Source organism: Camelus dromedarius, chromosome 4 (genome assembly GCF_036321535.1).
Source record: "Camelus dromedarius isolate mCamDro1 chromosome 4, mCamDro1.pat, whole genome shotgun sequence".
NCBI lineage: Eukaryota > Metazoa > Chordata > Mammalia > Artiodactyla > Camelidae > Camelus > Camelus dromedarius.
Window position 1 is genome coordinate 83,709,218 of NC_087439.1, and position 19,700 is coordinate 83,728,917.

The window sequence follows — 19,700 nt, forward strand, 5'->3', positions numbered from 1 at the left end:
ACCCAATTCCTCTTCTTTCCTTTTGATAACTTCTCATCAAGATTGCTTCTTGGACTGTATCTCCCACCATAGTGGCTGTGTCGAGCAGGTGGTGGCCTCAAGTGTAGAGCAAAGATTAAGACTAAAACGCATCCTTGCAGGTGAGTTTCCTTATTTTATCCAATCAATTATTTATTTGCTTGTTTTCTATTCATGTGTGTTTGTGTGAGGGAGGTATATAAAATTTAGTTTCTTGGAGGTAAATGACCACCATTTACACTTGTAGAAAAAAATTTAGTCTATTTGGAGAGTAATAAAATTTTTCTTAAAAAATAAAATATTCAGATAGAACTTATGCAATTCTTCTCATAAGCAACTTAAAATTATAAATGTGGGTAAAGATGTAACTACCAAGGCCTTCAAGAAGTCACTTGTCAACACCATTCATTTTTGACAATTATGAAAAAAAAAAAAAGGATAGGAGCTATTTTTCCAACTGTTTCTTCTCTAGAAATATAAGTTTATCAAACATAGGATTTTGAAACCTGAATGTGCAGGGATTCCATCAGGCAGACACAGATTCATATGAAGGACAAGGACAACACGGATATGACCTTAAAGACTCTGATGGAGTACAACTAAACTCCACATGGACATGCACGCTTTTTGAAGGTGACTTTCCTTTGCTACTAGAAATTCCATCCTTAGAGGAGAAAGAGTAGCCTCAAAAACACACTGGCCCCCTTTCCATCTGCCAATCCCCTTCCTTCTTCACCAAATGCCTGGATATAAATATATTTGTTTTATCAAGTGGGCTATTTAGAGACTCAGCGTGTACGTGGAAAGGACGGGGTACTGGAAGTGAGAAGGGTGGGAATGTGGAGGCTTAGAGCGAGTTGATGCCAGAAGAGAGAGAAGAATAAACCTTTTCTTCTTTTAATTCAAGCAACCCCTTTATCGCAGGGACTGCTTGAACAGAAACCAGACAAAGCACGTGGTCTCTGTGGGATCAGGAGTGAAAGAGGTGACTTTCCTGGTGATGGTGACTAAATAAACAAAGCATTGTTCCCTGGAGTCTGTCATGAAGACATCAAAGTGTCTTCACCGTCCAGGTCTTTTCATTGCAACGCGGGTCTTGTACATTTTACTCTTTCCGATTATGAAACAACACTTTCATGAACTTCAAGGCTAGATGAGACGGGGTGATTTGATAGGTCTACCGCCTTTTGAACAGAAACACATTTACCCCCCAAACCCTCATATATCCACTGAAAGTGGACAAACCTCCTCTGTCTGCTTCCCCACCACAGAACTTCATTTCACCCCACTCTCGCCTGCAGCCATAAAACATTCAGGTTCACAAATGGAAGATGGATAAATAACACTTGGGAAAGCTTGGAGGAAGAGTCCACCTTTCTTCTGTGAAGTTCAGTATGTTCTACATCGGAGTATTTCATTTACACTGAACAACAAGCCATGGGTTAGGAAAGGTGTTATGATTAAAAAGTCATTATCTCTAATTTACAGGTGGAGGAACTGAGTTATAAAGGAACGCAGAGTGAACCTCCTAGTGTCGACATCCCAGTTGGCTTTGGCTTTAGAATCCGCAGCTGCCTGGACGCCCAGGGAAACAATGCAACACTCCCATGGTCTGCACCTTTCTCTTCTATGTACGTAACTTCCTGAAAGCAGCGGGGTTCCGCTTTTACTGCTACTGGATGTTATTTTAGAAGCTTAGAAAGCCTTTTTGGGGTCCTTCTACTGGTCTACACTCTAAGTCATCCAATGGGTTAAAATTAAGATTCAGAAGGCAACCTTTGAATGAGTTTCGTATTTCCCCTTTCTTTCAGTCCCCACCTGATTATTTTATAAAGGTTCCTGCTGAGATGTACCAAATCCTTGTCAGCATAGTACACAGCATTAACCTGTTAGGGTATCTTCGAATTGACACACTCTTTTTTTAGAAATGTTCCTCTTTGACTATGTTCAATTAGAGAAATGCCTCAAGTCCTAAGTTGATGATTCTGAGAAAGCAAAACTTTTAATTATTTGATATATGCAGGGTAATATTACTTTTACCCACAAGATAACACTGTAATGCAACCTTGTTTGAATTGGACTGTGGGGATTGAAAACAAAATCCCCCATAGCTTTAGAGAAAGAAAAAATTTACACAAGTTTGTTTAAAAAGCAAACAAAAACCTCCTACGTTGGTCAACTTTTAACCTGACTATCCAGAACTCCTAGACTTTAGCAAAAGTGGTGATAAAACAAAAATTGTTGGAGTAGTTTAAAAAAAAAAACAAATTCCACATTCCTTCTGAACAGAGAAGCTTTTACAACTAATGTTGCAAAAAGGTTTTTACTAAACTGTCATGATTTGACAGCATCAAATTTAACATTCTTTGCTCCGTAAGAAATAGCTTTCAGGATAAAACCAAGCGGGGGTGGGGGAAGGTCATTAAAATCAGCCAAGGTCTTGTTTAAAAGTGATAAAAATGGAAGTGTTAAAAAAGTTACAATTTGTCCAGTCAAGAAAGTTAGGCTATTTGCTAGTTCTAGGAATGAACAAAGTCATTCAATTCACATGTTTTAAAGAAGACAGTTCTGGGATTAAAATAGAAGTATCTAAGGCTACTGGGCTTGATGGATGAAAAACCTGTTTTTTATTTTATTTTAATTTTTTTGAGCAGGGGAAGGTAATTCAGTATTTTATCTATTTATTCATTCATTCATTTCTGATGGAGGTACTGGGGATTGAACCCACGCCCTCATGAATGCTAAGCATGCACTCTACCACTGAGCTATACCTTTCCCCACACAACCTGTTTTTCAGTAGTTCACTTTCTCATAATAAGTTCATCAAAGGTGACTTCCAAGTCTCACCACTGACATCTAGGTAAATCCTTGTTGGCTGACCCAGTTTGGTACAGAAGCAACTGGAACAGGACAGAAAATGAGACTAATGGAAAAGACCCTCCAGTACTTCAGAGCTGCAGCAAAGTCTCCAAAGACTGGGGCATGTGCATGACCCAACACGGTTAGAGGTTACTACCTGGTACCCAGAAGATGCTCTATGAATGAAGGGCACCAAAGAGCAAGAGGAACTTTGCGTGAAAGAAAGCACAGCCACTGGAGGTCCGAGATGCCATCCTCCCCACCCTGACCTCATGCAGTTCCTGTTTCATGATTTCCTGGAAGAAGAGCAGAGAAGCCATAGTGGTGTGGGTCTCCCCTCCCAACGCCAAGAGGACTGACATCCTGAATGATCCCCGAACTCCCTGATAGGCATGAAAGATGTTTACTGCTCAGTGTTTCAAATAAGATAAAGTTTAAAAAAAAATTTCATTGGAGACAGATTCGTGGCTGGTTCTTTCGCCTTACCTTGTAGGTTTGGGTTTGCTTCTTCCAAGGAGGGAAGTATGAAAGCTCTCTACAGAAGATTGTCACAGTCCACTATCCATAAGGTAGTTATGATGAGTTTGTAGAGTTCCCAAATAAGACTTAGACGGCACAGCCTCGGGCCCTTAAAGAAACAGACCTCGTTTGTCCAGGTAGGGGGTATGGTGCTTGGGTATTTATTATTAGTATTAATTATTATTACTTTTAAATCCACTTTCCTTTTCTCTCCAGCCCCGCATGTCATTGCCACCCACCAGCTGGCCCGAGCACCGAGGGGCAACACTGATGGGTTACGTGGCATTCACCTAGGTTTTATCCACAGTACGAAACAAGCCTTAAAAGCTACAACTGAGTCCTTCAAAAATGTTCCTGGGCACGATCTGTATTCCAGTGAAAGAAGGATGACTGTAGTTTATGCCACGAACAAAACACTATGGTTGTAATTCCAAGTGGAGAGAGGATCAAAAATGTCTCAGGGAAGCTCAGTGTCTGGCAGCAAATACGGCATCCAAACTTGGAGGTGATGTTCTATGTCTATAGGTACATGTATCTTACAAACTGGTGATGGCCGGAAGTACGTCCAAGAAACAATTTGTTCCAGGTCTAATTCAAACGACGGTTGTCGTTTCTGTAAGCCCCGGGCAGTTTCAGCAACCTGTACACCAAGCAACGCTGCAGATAAATTTTTTTTTCCTTTAATTTCAGAGGGCGAAGACGAAGTAAAAAAAGTGCAGTTCTTCAATTAAAGTGCATGGATGAGGTAAACTAATTTCAAGAGTTTCGAGTTTATTCAATACTGGCTCAGACAGGAACCATTCTGCCGTGTATCTGCTGCATTTGGGTTCTCATCGCCTGGACGCTGCTCAAAATCTTATTCTGGTGTGTGACAGCCGTGATGCCAATTCTGGCCAGGTCACTGTAAGCAGAGGGAGAAAAGGAGGGAGAGGAAAACATCATGAGGGCTGAGGATCTCTTTTCCGGGCTTCATGCAGACACACATTTGAATCAGCCACAATTAACACAGCACAACAAGGCAGGTGTGTTAAAAATGTTTAATTAAGCAACTGAATGCAACAATGTAGGTGCTTTATAGAGGCTGGGAAAAATTACACTCAGTCAATCAAAATGAAAGGCATTCCAGTTTTCTTTTTTTTTTTTTTAATGAGTAGGATGATTATGCAGCTCAAAGCAAAAAAAAAAAAAAAAAAAAGGGAAATACTATTAAATCTAGATTTACCCTTTCGTGTTACATCGCTGAGTACTTACTCCTGGTTCATGTGCACAACTGCCTCGAGAGTGGTATAGCCAGCAGCAGTGAAGTTATCCTTATACCGGTCCATTTTAATGGCCTGCAGCCAGTCGCCCACCGATACCACGGCGGAGAATTCAGGGGAGCTTGGATCCAACAAGGCAGTGTTAGGTCTGGGAATGGAATGAGGAAGAGGAGACAGACAGGAATGATCAGTGAGGCGGCCTGACTCAGAAGTCAGATTGTCTAAAACAGGCGAGGGGAAAGGATGTACCAAGGGCAGGCTTGAGATGGAATAACCAACGTCACATGTTATCATGTGATTTTTTTTTTCACCCCTAATTTCACAAAGCTTTTGCAAAAGCATGTCTCAGTCACCCTATTTGTTCTTAACGTCATTTCCCACATGGGTTTTAATGTGGACCTCTTAGTGCATTAAAGATCAGAGCAGGATTTTGAACATCCTATCCTGGGGTAAAGACTGGGGGAGCCCTTGTGGCTGAAACCCATTCAAGGCTTCGCGGGAAGGGTCCAGTCCCTGCCAGCACTGAATGTTACAGATTTGAGTTCAGCAACTATGGCAACCCTAGTGAAGGATGAGGAAGGAAGACTGGGAGCCTGCGACCCGCCAGGCTTGATGGAAGCAGGGAAAACAGCAAGAGTTCAAGTCCGGCATGTTTCCAGCCAGGTCTGCAGGCAGGCTCGGTGCATTCAGACAAACTTGGGACAGCAGGGAGTTAATCCTCTCTTTAATCAACCCAGGCCTGACCAGCACGTGTGCCAAGACCGGCAGGAAGAACGGCCACTTTGATCACTGTTTGGATGGCGGAATGCGCTTCTCGTCTTCCCTGGCCGGGGCTCCTAAAGGATCTTTTCAACAAATTCTAAGCACTTCTTATTAACTTATTTATTAGTTCATGCATTTCTCAGGCCAGGTGTTTTACATTAGATGGTTGTCAAGCACGACTTGAGTTCCAGGCAGGTACTGGCATTCCTCACCATATTCATGCACAGTAAATAATTTATTTATGGGAAGTATTTATTAAGAGAATTGTAGTCATCTTCATCATCAAACTACTGAATAATCATAGGGTGCACCTTAACAGGGTGTTCTATACCACCTTATTATAACTATCTGTGTAGCAACACTGCTACCTGTTACGTTATATTTTCTTGAACTCCCTTTCCTCAGAAATCACAGGATATAGTTGATCTTAACATTTTGACCTGATTTTCGCCATGAGGCTCTGTTGCTTGAATACAAACATTTAAATCAAACTTATATCATCACTCCTGAATTTTCAACCGAAAAAATCCTTTCCTTATAAAAACAAAATTGAGTCAATCTAGGGGGAGGGTATAGCTCAAGTGGTAGTGTGTGCTGAGCATGCATGAGATCCTGGGTTCAATCCCCAGCACCTCCTCTAAGAGTAAATCAGTAAATCTAATTACCTCCCCCCACCAAAAAAAAAAAAAAAAAAAGTATATCCCCATTTTAATCAATCTAATGACTTAACTTTCTACATAGCAGAATTAATCCAATCTACTTTACATTTTCATTTTTACCTACGTTATTTTGATTGGCATTACTTCTTTTTTACATAAATATGTTAACAGAGACTTGTTTTAGCAATCAGTTTTGTGACCAAATAACAGCTTGTCTTGGTGACTCTTATGTCCATTATTTCAATTAAACTCAATTTTCTGAGAAAAAGCGCAGATTTTTATGGAAAGAATAACCAAGATTTCATGCTTTCCCCAATTTTTAGCCAATAACAAATATGACCACATGGAATTGTAGACATGAGTGTCAAATTTTACCAGTAATGTTTTCTATTAGACAAAGACCAACAGTTTGCATTTAATTCTAACTTTAAGCCAAGAGCATTAAAATAGCAACCTGTAGGCTCTAGGTCTCTGTCAAGGTCAAAATGACCTGAGAATGAAAATATCCTTACTCAATATCAATTAACTCCAAGGGGCATTCCCAAGCTTGTTCTGGAAGTCTCTGTGCTCTTTGTGGAACACCGTGACATTCGCCTAATTTTGTGCTCAATCACATACCATGTTATACTACATCCCATTATCTGCAAGCAATAATAAACATCAAAGCTGTTTAAGTGCCTTCCATGAGACAAGGGTGCAAGTGAGAAAAGTGTATCCAATAACTCAATTTGTTCTGCACTTTGGTGCAAAGCACACCTTATGCAGTATCAGCGGCTAAAGAGTTTATGCCAGGAAGAACCAAGGACCAAAGACCTGGACTTAGGACCCTCAGACAAAACACATGGGACCTGGAGCTGGAGATCTTAAAGCTGGAGGAGGTTTAGCTTGGAACGGAAGAAACCAGCTGCACTTGGAAAATGGCTTAGCATCATCTGTTTTCACCCTCTCGGAGAAGAGAACCAAAAACAGCCCAGAAATGTTAGGAGATTTTGTTTTTAAGGTCACATAGCTACTGAGTGGCAGAAGTAAGATGTGAATTCAGCCCAGTATTATTTCAGAAAAGTATGATCATTAAGCTCTTTGTCCGACGGTCCATGGCAAGGGATCTAAAAAGTCTAAAAGCGAATAAGAGGGTATCTCTGCTGTTTGCTCCCAATTCTTTTTTTCATATCTTCTGATGATAAATATACTCCTTCTTCTCCATGGTCTGTAGGCTAAGTTTCCAGGAGAAAGAATGAAAGAGAGCACCCGAGTGTTGGCCAAGACTGGAGGGCTTGTACATCATGGGGGAAATGTCCTCTAAGTTTTACCTTAGGGTCACAATGAAAGACAAGACTTGGAGACGCACAGATCTGGAGATAAGTAGATGCCTCGCCTCGCTCAGGCGTGACCCCCCTAAAATCTTATTATGCCTGTCTTTTTAAGCAACTTAACTCATAACCTCACTTTCTGATGGGACTGGTATTAGGACTCCTGGATCCTATACCTGAAAAATCCAGTTTCTAGGCAGAAAAGTTCTTATCTTTGCAGTATCTTTATCTTCTTTCTGGACGGAAATGCTTCTTTTTGCTCTTTCCAATGAGGTAACTACTTCCTTTCTTTCTTTATTAACAGGTGGTTTAATCATTGTAGTTTTTAAAACCCTTCTCAAATGGTCATCTGCATGCTTCATAACTTGATCCGTTTTTATCTTGATCCTGTTTCCTTCTACTCTTGAAAGTCTCACAAAAGAGAAACTTTAAAAACCGAAACCTAATGAATTTCTTGCTGTAATTGACACTTTATTAGGTCAACTTAAAGGTGCAGTGCCCAAAGAACCATCTTCTAATCCTTAGTTTTTGGAACCCAATGGTCCTTTCCTCTTGGCAAAATATAGCATCTAGTAATCCAACCATCTTCCAAAAGTACATTTCATCCCTCTTCCTAAATTTTCAGGTCCAGTCTCATAACATAAACACTTTGGCTATTCCTTTGTCGCTGTTCTTTTTCCCCCAATTTGTTTTTTTGTTTTTTTTCTTTCCTTCTATTTGAGACCTGACAGGTACTAGGCTCTTCAAGATGGCCAACGGAACTGCCATAAATATACTCCACTAAGTGAGACAGAAGCCACTCAGGTTGCAGATTGCTGTGAAGTGGCCTCTGACTAAAAGGCAGGAATTAAAGTGAGTCACCACTCACCTGCCATCTCTAATATATTCTTTCATACATCACTATTAAGTAAGCATGGCTGACCTGGAGCTCTCGGTCCCCGTCCTCTTCAAGCTGTTGGGGTTGCGGATGAGTTTGTCCAACATGTTGACAATCTGCCCAAATTTAGGCCGGTCACTTCTCTCCTTCTGCCAGCAGTCTAGCATCAGCTGGTGGAGTGCAATGGGGCAGTCCATTGGAGGGGGCAGCCGATAGCCTTCCTCGATGGCTTTAATCACCTTTCAAAAAAAAAAAAAAAAAAAAAACAACCAGAATGGTTATGTTAAGCTGCCAGGCAAGCTGTTATTAGAAGTTCACCCTCCTGCTGGCAAGTTCCCTGTACATTAAATTGCCAGCAAGCTTGAGCACGGGAACAGCTCCAATTTCTGCACAGAAGCCAAAGCTAGACCTAAGTGTTGCTGGCAACAGGGCGGGCAAGCCAGCTGTTGCTATGAGGGGTTCTAGAACAGCAGACAATGCCCATCTGAAACTCTCAAGTGAAGACGCATCAGTGTTCCAAAGTGGTTAGAACCCAATCAGATCAACAACACGGTGCTGGCCTGGCCCCCAGAGACCACAGGGCAATGACCCTCTCCATTCTCCTCCCCAGCATCCGCTAAACTCTCTTAGGAAAAGACACTCTAGCTTAGAGTTAGAGACCTTCCTTGGGAAGCATTAATAGTTCCTTTAAAATGGGAGTCCCCCTGCATTATTTTAAGCCTGTTATCTCTTGTTCAGACAGCTAATGGGTCAGTACCAGAACCCACCTGCCCAATCCAGAAGACACTGCCTTTCTCTAAAATAGCACATTCTTTAACCTCTTTAGATGCCCAGAAATTTTTACTTTTGGAAGACCAAAATATACCAATTTACCAATTCTGTACCTCTTTCTTGGTCTCATCTGGCTGTCAACTGACCTTGCTAAAGGTGTTAATAACTAGATTTAAAATTTAAATCATCATCATAATAAAAGCAACTTCTTTTAGGGCATTTATATTTAAAAGAAGACCCTTACAGATCTAAGGAAAGAAGCTATGATAGGTGATAACTGTCTCCTGTCCAGAGTGATCCTCCTGCCTAATAAGCCATAAACCATTTAATAGGCTTGTAATTCTAATTTTTCAAATTCTAATTTTTCAAATCTGTCTTCACAGGCATTACAGTATTTTTCTTATTGGCTTTTCTCTAAACTGCCCTTCTTTAGGGTGTGAATCCCAGTAACATAATATAATATGACTTATGCCCAATTTAAAAAGGGTAATGTCATCTTAATTTCTTGGCTACTTATAAGCTTTATTTACAGGTATCCTCTGAGTTTCTGGAGGTGCTTTTGTTTGGAGATTTTAAAAAGTTTTATTTGTTTTAAATCAGTCCTTTTTTTTCCCCCTACTAAAATGACAGCGCCTAGCCAAACCACCACAGACTGCAGCCACCTCAATGACAATGTCGGATTCCCGCTGTGCTGGGTCTATTACTGCTCAACGATTGGTCTTCAATAGAAAAAACTCAATTCAGTTGGGACCAGTTTCTATGTACCAGTATAACTGCTGTCCCTTCAACCAGGATACTATTTCAGTTTAACAATCATCTTGTGACTTATTAAGCCCTCTGAACCTTTTCCTCCCACGCATTGTTTGCCAACATCCTATTGTCTTACTATTGTTTACTTCTGCTTCCAAAGCAGCCTTCTATGTGTTACTGGACATGGTGGTATTTATTTCTGGCAATTACGTTAGGTCAGTTTGATCCTCTGACTTTTCTTTTATCTTTCCAGGTGCATGGCGTTGACTCTAGACGAGATGAAAACATTTTACACTGAACTGATGAGAATGCAAGCAACTCTGGGCTGATGCCAGGTTCACACAATTTGTTACAAACCCTCAGACTGCCTAGGAGATTCTCATTAGCTCCCTCTCCACTGCCAGCTTGGAAGATGGCTTGTGTGTTAACAAAGCATATTTTCTCCATTTCCTGCTGAATGTTTTTTTGGGGCACAGAGCATTAAAACAAACATAAACCTTGGTAAGTTTTTTGACATATTTTCCACTGTTACTTTGACTCTATTCACCATATGCCAATGAATTCTACCCACGAGAATTATTCTCCAGTTACATTTCCCATTGATTCCTGTTCTACACAGAATCCAACGCAGAGACAAATACACGTGAATGATACATCAATATTATTTGTGGGAGAGAATTGGCTTCAGATGCTTTTTCATGCATAAAGCCAGACAACTGAAAGTTTAAAACAACAACAGAATTGTTTTTAATATAGTAGAAACTGTCAAAACTCTAGGTCAGAATTATTTAGAGCAGGAAAACCAACAACATCTTCAGATATTCCCCTCTTGAAAGCATCCACTCTCAACTGAAAGAAAGAAAAGCTTAACTATCAAATAATTCAATAAGTAAATACACGCACTCCTCATTTTTCTAGGTTGTCTTTGTTCCTCTGAATGTCTCTAACTCGAAACTAAATGTTACCGTAAGAAAAGTACTTGAAGGTGTCTGCAAAGCATAATCTCAGCAAACAATAGATTACACTCCATTCACTTCCACAGTCTTTCTCTAGCCTGCAATTATCCATCAGTTATGCTGGCTGCTGTCTTTCTGCCGATTTGCTATGAACCTTCCTTTGTAATTTACAGATAATGCAATGTCAACACTACCATTCCTCTTAATCTGGTTAGAGAATTCTTCTTGCCGCACTGGACATGGCGTGCATTAGCTTCTGTAATGAACATTCTTCTACTGATAAGGCAACCAGCATCCTATTTCTTAAGTGTCCCTGGTTTGTCACTTAATTATCAAGGCTTTGCAAAGTCCTGTTGTTTCAGGGCAAGGCAGATGGTCAGGTAACATTCCACACCAGAGAACATTTTTTAAAAGAAAATTTTTTCTAAAAGAGAATTTTTATTGATAAATTGAGTATCACGCATCCATAAACACACTCATACTTAACACACGTAAACATTTCTACCTCATGCATATAAAATTAGGAAAGTTCAAAAAGTGGCCATTTTATTTTGTTCTGATTTCCAACCCTTCTAGAACTAACAGCGTCCCAGAATTAGCTAATCCGCGTTCTAGGAAGACCCCCCTGGTCTAGATTTGTTTTTTTCTTTCTCACTGGAGATGTTTGTAATTAAATTCTATTACTCTGGAATCTTATTAGTGTCATTACTGAATGCTTTTCTGAAGTTGCAGGCATTGAGGATACTCCCTTACAAAGTCGTCCAGATGGTACATTTAAAGGGATGTGCATAATTTACAAAGGGTCATTTAGTGAAGCTTGATTTTAGAGTCCTCAAGGGGCAAGCTCTAATTACAGCTTTGCCAGCTTTAAAATATTCACTAGTTTTCTTCCAATAAGCCTTTTGTGTCAATTTCATCTCATGTGAAATTTGTGTTTTTCCCATATCTCTGCATTTTCTTAAAATTCAAAGTTTAATTTTGTTTCAGTATGGGTTTGAAAGTAAATCAAGTAAAAATATTGTCACCTATCACTACATATCAAGCTATGCACCTACCTACCTACTTACCTACCTACCTATCTCCCATACTTCACCATTTAGGCTTTGTAATCTTGGTCCTTGAAATCCATGACCATAATAAGCTTTAGCTAGATTACTAGACACATTTGTATCAAGAATCTTAAGCGTAATATATCGTTTCAAGCTCAACACTCACTATCAGACACTAGTGTGAAACCTCCTGAATCTCAATGCAAAGGCATATATTTCAGAGTATAAAGACTCACATCCTGATTGGACATGTCCCAGTAGGGTCTCTCTCCGTACGACATCACTTCCCACATCACGATCCCGTAGCTCCATACGTCGCTTGCTGATGTGAATTTACGGTAGGCGATTGCTTCTGGCGCGGTCCACCGGATAGGAATCTTGCCACCCTGTGAATATCCAAGCTGTAAATTATTCCCCGAGTACACTGATGTGCCATTTTAGTTTCTGAATGGTGCTACCATTTGCCAAGCAGGACGACAGCATCCCTGAGACAGCTCTCCAAACAGTAACAAGGGACTCACTTATTCCAACTAAAGTCTTCCAGGTCGAGACAGTTCTCACATGTTTTCTTTAGGGAAGTAAACAACTAATCACTTTAATTTTATTTTTTTAATCTCCCTATTATCTGAGCTCTGCTTAAGGCAATACTGTAGAAGAAAGAGAATTTTAGATTTTACAAAATACACATTATTCATGGTGTCTATCAATGGATGTGCAGCTGATAGTAATTACAACTTCTTGTATTCTCTTGCCCAGGAGCGCAAAGGCAATACTTAATATTGCTTCTGACATCATCAACTAAGGAAGTTAGATATGAACATTTCTAGCCATCCCACTGTCCATTCAACTCTTACAGAGTATGAGAAACATTCCCAACGTAGCTAGAAGATAATATGCTAAAAAGGCTCTTAGAGGAAGTCGAATAGTAACAGATGCGAGAGCCATTACTGACTTTAATGGAGTGAGGGCAAGGTTTTGATAATTATTATTATTTTTTAAACCTGCAAAAATGGTAAAGCAATTGAATATTACCCAAGAAAAGTTAAAAGGCCTCAAATGCCTCTTGTTTGATTATGCTTATGTGCAACATATTTTCAGTGGAGTTTCATATTTCTTAGGGTTCCATCTGGGGAAATTCATTCAGCTTTAATTCACATACTTCAGCTTTTCAAGAGGACATTCTTTAAAAGTTTTCTTCGCTTTATTAGGGCTACTAAACAGGGCAATACATTGTACTGGAAATTGCATTCATTTGCTGTCGTTTACTCTGAAAACCTAGTGTATTACATTTATGCTTGTTCTCTGCAGCGGGACACTTATACTGCCTCTGTCTTCTTTAAATATTTAGCTAAGAGTTTATCTATGTAAATGTACCATTCTAGAAGCTTCCTTTAACTTTCCTTTCTCCAACTACTGGGAAAAAAAAATTAAAAGTCTTTAGCATGGACAAAGATGCATTCTTTCCTAAATGAATGGACTTAGAATTCAGAAGAGGAGATGTAAAGGAACCAAAACTACAGCCAAAGAAAGTGAACACACCCAAAAAACAACCAAAAAACCCACAGAAAACCAAAAACCCCCACACCCAATAAACTATACAAAAAAACCCCAACGTTTACTATTGCAGATACAAAATGGTGAGCATTAACGGAGGGAAGTGGCTGGTCTGCTTCATGTGGATTTTAACAGTGTCAGTCCTAATGGCCAATAACTTTTATGATTCTGCATTTATTCCATTAGGATCTTATATTCAGATGGTCCAGCTAAGATAGCATAGCCATTAACTGTATGCTGATAACTCTTAACTGTGCCTTAATCCCGGCTTATCTACCAGTAGTAAAATGAAGGCCATTAGATAGTGGGAAACCTTGCATAGTGTAAATGTTTTATAAATCCCGTATACACATTCTCAGATTCAGTAGGCAGCCAACCAGAAACAGTATTTGGTCTTGTTTAAAATGAGTTTTTTTTTTTAAATAATAAAAAGGAACCCAGTGGGAAATCTAAAACAAACAGGAAGGATGGACTGTGTGAAAAAAATTCAGTAATACGTGATGCTCTAGTCTGTGGCTTTGGAAAGCGGTCACACATCCAGAGGCTGTTTGAAAATCCCTCTTGGAAACATGGTTTAAAAATGGATGCCTGGCTATGAAGAGGCTCTGAAGGATGAGGCAAGTTGTAAAATCACAAAAGGGCTTAAACATCAAAGTGAAAGGAACAGTTTCATCAGAGTCAACACCCGGAGGTCGCAAATCCTCCTTACCCTGGTGGTGTACGCTGCTTCCGGGTCATCCTCCAATACCCGGGACATGCCGAAATCAGATACTTTGCAGACCAAGTTGCTGTTCACCAGAATGTTCCGTGCAGCCAGATCTCGATGCACGTAGCTCATGTCGGATAAATACTTCATCCCGGACCCGATGCCACGGAGCATGCCCACCAGCTGAATGACTGTGAATCTGCCGTCGTTCTTCTGTGCGGGAAAGGGATGAGGTACGATCTCGTTAGCATTAAGCCAAATTAATTTTCACCAAGCATTTATTACTTGGATCTTTTCTGATATCTGTATCCGGTGTGCAGTGAAACTCAATATTATTTCCGGGCCTTTCTGACCAAAGCCACTAATTCACCAGTGGCGTATATCCTAGGAGTGGGTTCGCTTCCTGTGATAGATGGAAACTCTCCAACTGTAATGAATCTATGGCTCAAACAGCCCCACGATACAAGAATAAATCAAGTACTACCCTCCCTGAACATGGATAATTGAATAGCCTTTAAAAATCACATCATTCTCCATTTCTCCACTTCTGCCCTTGCCCCATTAAGAAAACTCCATGAACACAACCAGACAGAATGGATACTAGGCATCTGATAGAGTTTTCCAAATACCAACATTCTTGGGTTTAATACAAAGTAGTCACGTACCCTGAGGAATGCATCCAAGGAGCCATTCTCCATGTACTCTGTTATGATCATTACTGGTTTACCTAGAGTTTTCAGAAAGAAAAACACAAACCCTTGATGAGCACTGCAGTTAATGAGATAAAAATGGGTTGTGCACAATTTTCCTGCCAAGACACCTGTCTTGTGCGATCTAATTTAATTAAAACAAGCCAAGCTTGTGCCTCAGCTGTGGGGAGCTAGGAATGAAATATTAAAAGGACGAGTAGGTTTAAATTCCATCTGGAAGGTTAACCCTTTGGGCGGCCTGTTGACAAGGTCTTTAACTAAAGTGGCCTCCGGTATCCAGGGAACACATGAATCGGCATTTGCACTCTCAAGCAAACAGAGAAGATAAATGGGCAGGCCTGTTTAAAGGAGAAACAAATCTTTAGGATAATTAATTTATTTTGTCCCCAGAAGAGCCACTTGCGCAATGTTAAAGAAATCAATGAACGGAGAAACTTTTTTTTACCTATTTAGAGAAACACATGTTACTGGGAGCGGTAGCTATGCTGGATATGTCATTCCCCAGACACATCTTAAAACTCAAGCATGTGCAATATTAACTTCTTTCCTCCTGCCTCGCTCAGGTCAGCGGCTATATTCTTTCTTTTCTCTGTCTATAAATAAACTTATTCTATCTGCTTCCTTAGGGCTGCCGACTTCAGCAACAAAAACAACAAAATCACAGAAAAGGCTCAATAAGTTATTTCATCCTAGATAGCAATTTTAATTCAGTACTTGAACACTGATACGCCCCATTCCCTTTTTTAAGCAAAGACATCAAAATGATTTTAAGGTTTGGGAGAAGTGGAGGAAATCACACTTTCATTTCACTTTAGTTTTCTTTCTAAGGACCTTAGGAAATCAGAATCATTCCTCAGTTTCTTAATTGCTGTGGACTCAAGGTCTGAAATTCTCTCTTTCTAAAGGGTATTTGTGGGAGTCGGGTGGGGGTGAGGGGGAAAATCTTCAATATTTTACTAACGGAAGGGTTAAAGCAAAGAGAACATAAAAGAGTCTCTAGGAGGAAAAGAATTTAATTTGATAAATCAAAAATATTCACTGCCATCCCCTGTGGCCTGTTTGGACTTAGACATGCAGTCGGGGAAAATGGGCTGGGATGTGTCGCTGCTGGAAAACCCCCATAATTATTCAAAGCAAATACATTTCCCACCCAGAGCCCCTATCAGATGAGACTCTGTGCTGATGTGGGGAATGGGGAAATGTCTTCATTTCAGAGGCAAACATTTGGAAGGGTAGAAGGTTTTAATTCCAATGAAAGTCCCATTTATCAATTTGTTTTTTGATTGTGCATTGGGTGTCATGCCCAAGAACCTTTCAGAGGCAAAAATGTTGGATGAAAAAACCATGCGATAGACATTTTATTGTCAAGTGATGAATGAAAGCTGGCAGAGAAAGCAGAAAATCTTGGTGTAGACCAAAGGATGAGGGAAACCACTTCTAGTCTCTTCCCTCTGGGCTGGAGGAAGTGGTCCCGATACACCTTTCCATCCTCCATCAAATATCAATGGGAAGCTCTTGGTCCCCAGATTCATTTACCCTCTACATCTGTGACCACAGAGAACAAATGCATCTAAATGAGTTTTAATTAACCTGCCTCCATCAAAAGATACCTTGTCAACGGATGAGAAAGGGTGACTCTCTTGGCGGTGTATTAACACCTCATTGCATTTCAGCGGATCCCTCTGAAGTGCGGGGAAGACAGCAGAACATCCAAAAGAGAGGGGGTAGTGGCAAGAATTTATCACCTCCCTATGCACTTAAAAAGTTACTCAAGGAACTGCTGGTAATGAATTCCCACTCTTGCATTCCATCTTTTCACTTTCACATCTCCCTAGTCCAACTTCATGATTTTTCTACACTCCTATTTATGTTTATTAAAAACAGCCATTTGTCAGAATCTTTCTTTGCTCTACAAGAGAAATAAAGATGAATGCCTCTATAAGCAGAGGGGCTATAAAATGGTCCCAGGCGGGGTTCCCAGATGAAGGCAGCTCCTTCCCTGAAACAGGCAGGGATGCAGCTGGGAGGGGAAATGGGGGAGAGGGGACAGCTCCTCCGGTGGAAATTTTAAATCATTTAAATTCAGTGACAACTGCATTATGCAAATGCATCCAGTCGTTTATAACAGTTACAGCCGTAATAGCTACGTGTTTTAGAGGCGCGGTGGGACTTTAACACAAAGATCCCCTGTTCCTTCTCTCTTCTGCCGAGGTGCTACGAAAATCAACTGTCTGCCCCAGGAAAAACACCCCACGCTGAACAGAGCCTCCTTTTGAGAAAATGGACCTGTAGAAGCATTTAAAAGGAATGTTATCTTTTAATTAAAGTAATGGAGGGCTCTGGGCAGCCCCGAAGGCCACAGGCAACAGAAAAAATATCCTGTCTGTAAAACTAATCTTAAGAAGCAAAGAGAGCTATTCTATGCTAATTATAGCCTTCACCTTAGGTGGAAATTTATATATCCTCAGCACGAAGGTTCCGTTTTTGAAGGATTCCTAAGATGGGGAAAGATAGGCTTCTTTAAAGATGTGCTTCTTAAGACACAGCAATGCTAGTTAACACTTAGTTTTTTTTTTTTTTAAATTTGCTAAGCATCATGCTAAATACACTAAATATTTGATCCAAACTAACCTTGGACAGCAAGTTCTATTTTTATCTCTATTTTACAGATGAGGAAACTGAAAGGCTGAGTAACTAGTCAAGACCACCGGCTTTACTAGCAGTACGTGCTATGTGCAAGTCTTTGGTGAACAGGCCAATGGTTCTCAAAGGGCGGTCCCAGAAATGAGGGTCTGCTTGAACTTGAGCTCTTCAGAAATGCAAACTCACAGGCCCCGCCTGCCAAATCAAACCTCCGAGGATGGGGTCCAGGAAAAGTGTCTGAATGAGTTTCCCAGGATTCTGATGTCTTAAGTTTGAGGACAGCTAAATTAGTGTCCACATGCTCACGCTTTTTAGTAATCTATAATCTCTTCTTAAAGCCCATGTACCCTTGTGTCTCACACCCCCTCTGCCCCAGATCTCATGTCCGAAGTCTGCTCTTTAACCACCTCCACTTCACCCACTGCAGCAGCCACTCTGCACCCATGGATGAAGGATGCTTCTCAGGGACAGCTGGAATCAAATTAAATGGCACTTCCTGGAGACACAGACCCAGGCTTCCAAGACCCTTGACTTGTAGTAACTGTAGTGGGTACTGCGGCTCCTGGAGCTGAGCCAGCTTCAGTCGTAACCATTTCAGCTGCCCTGTTCATGTGGCATTTTATCCGCTGGTCTTAGCCAGCCTTACAGATGTATTCAGGGCTTGCTTGGCAAAACGCATCTGTTGAGCTGTGTCGTATTTTAACTGAAGCGTGGTTCACGGGCTCAGCGAATGCTAATGGACTAAAAAAGGAAGGTTCAACCAGGTGTTACTGTAAATAGGTGCTGAACTGCGACTGCTATAAATCAAGCAGAGCAGACAAGCAAATACCCCAACATAACAGATTCCTAAGATTCACTCCCTGCGTCTGGAACGGAAGCTTCCAGAACAAGGTGTGGTGAAGTTTTGTTGTGTTTTATACAAAAAGTATTTATAATTTATTTTGCTTCCCATCTGCTTGCGCCTACCCTGTGACAATCAGTTGAGTCTAGCAAAGATTTGAAAGATGGCGAGGCATACCAAAAATCTGCAATATTAATTTCCCTAAAATCTCACACAAGCTGCCTTGGAAATAAGGCATCAGCCTAAACCATGGACCCATTTCGAGCTGACTACAAGATTAATGACTTGTCCCGCGCTGATTTCCTCCTATTAGCAATCAGTGGGTCTGCTCCATCTGTCATTGCCCTGGAAAGAAAATGTGTGTTTAATTTGCCAGTAACTTCTAACTTGGCTTTGTAACGGGGGTGACCCACGTACATTTGGTGACGACGCCTTCCAAGTGAATGATATTCGGGTGGTCAAACTGTCCCATGATGCTGGCCTCGCTCAGGAAGTCCCGCCTCTGTTTGTCTGTGTAACCAGCTTTCAGCGTCTTAATGGCCACGTAGATTTCTCTTTTGCCAGGCACTTTGAGACGCCCACTGCACACTTCGCCAAACTCACCTGCGGGAGAGAAAAAAAGAACTGACTCTGAACCAGAAACAGTCAAGGTGAGAAAATAATGCCTAAGAGCTAACATCTGTCGAGATTTTGTTATATGCCAGGCCCTGTGCTCATTTAAATAGATCAAGGAAATTCCAGGTACACAGATATTTACATATAAATGCACATACAATATATTCATATACATTTATATAATCTGCACCCTTACTATACTTAACATCCACAAAGAAAACAGGCTTATTAGACACTCAGACACTTACCAACTCCTATGACTTTTTCAATCTTAATGCAGGATGCATCGATTTCTTTGGCAAATTCTCGAACTGCTTGGTTGGGATCTTCGTATGTAAAGGGATCCACGTAAGTTCTAACACCTAAGTGATAAACATGCAATATGTTGGCTGAATACCTCTCAGGAACCACTAATAAACTTATGTTGTCTGGGACCGAAAGTATTTAGCACAGGCAAAGTTCTTCTAGCATGAGGAAAAACACTTAGCAGAGACCTGTGAACATGTCTGAAGTCTTGCTCTGGTTTGCACTAGTGGGTAAACAAAGACTTGTTAGCTACTTAAGACGCTGTAGCGCTCCTGAGTTCCTGCAATGTCTTCACACTTCAAGGATGAAATTTTAAAAATAATCTATCCCATGGAGGAAAAGAGAGTCTCTTAAGGAAATTTGGAATGCGTTAGCTAAATACTGTTGTCCCAATCAGTCGCTCCCGGCCTACCCACCATCTCCAGCTATATTCAATTAGGGAGGATAAGAGAAACGCTCTCAAATGACCAGGTCACAAGGTGTCACCTTTTGCCCCCTATCTGGACCAACAATGAACAAAGAAACATTAGACCGAG

At 40.7% G+C, this 19,700-nt stretch overlaps 1 protein-coding gene across 2 annotated transcripts in view; it reads right to left on the reverse strand.

The window, feature by feature from the left end:
• EPHA4 (EPH receptor A4) overlaps nucleotides 1-19,700 on the reverse strand; it is a 136,781-nt gene that overhangs the window by 1,415 nt on the left and 115,666 nt on the right. Inside the window, exons 10-17 of one of the 2 annotated variants that reach the window (XM_010988407.3) lie at nucleotides 19,107-19,220; nucleotides 18,661-18,846; nucleotides 14,715-14,776; nucleotides 14,053-14,262; nucleotides 12,026-12,175; nucleotides 8,309-8,502; nucleotides 4,648-4,803; nucleotides 3,364-4,297 (exon numbers count right to left, since the gene is read on the reverse strand). In XM_010988407.3, the coding sequence (XP_010986709.2) occupies nucleotides 4,183-4,297; nucleotides 4,648-4,803; nucleotides 8,309-8,502; nucleotides 12,026-12,175; nucleotides 14,053-14,262; nucleotides 14,715-14,776; nucleotides 18,661-18,846; nucleotides 19,107-19,220 (1,187 nt within the window). In that variant the 3' untranslated portion in view covers nucleotides 3,364-4,182. Of the gene's footprint in view, nucleotides 1-3,363; nucleotides 4,298-4,618; nucleotides 4,804-8,308; nucleotides 8,503-12,025; nucleotides 12,176-14,052; nucleotides 14,263-14,714; nucleotides 14,777-18,660; nucleotides 18,847-19,106; nucleotides 19,221-19,700 lie in introns of those variants that run through there. The other variant, XM_010988408.3, reaches the window with a different exon arrangement.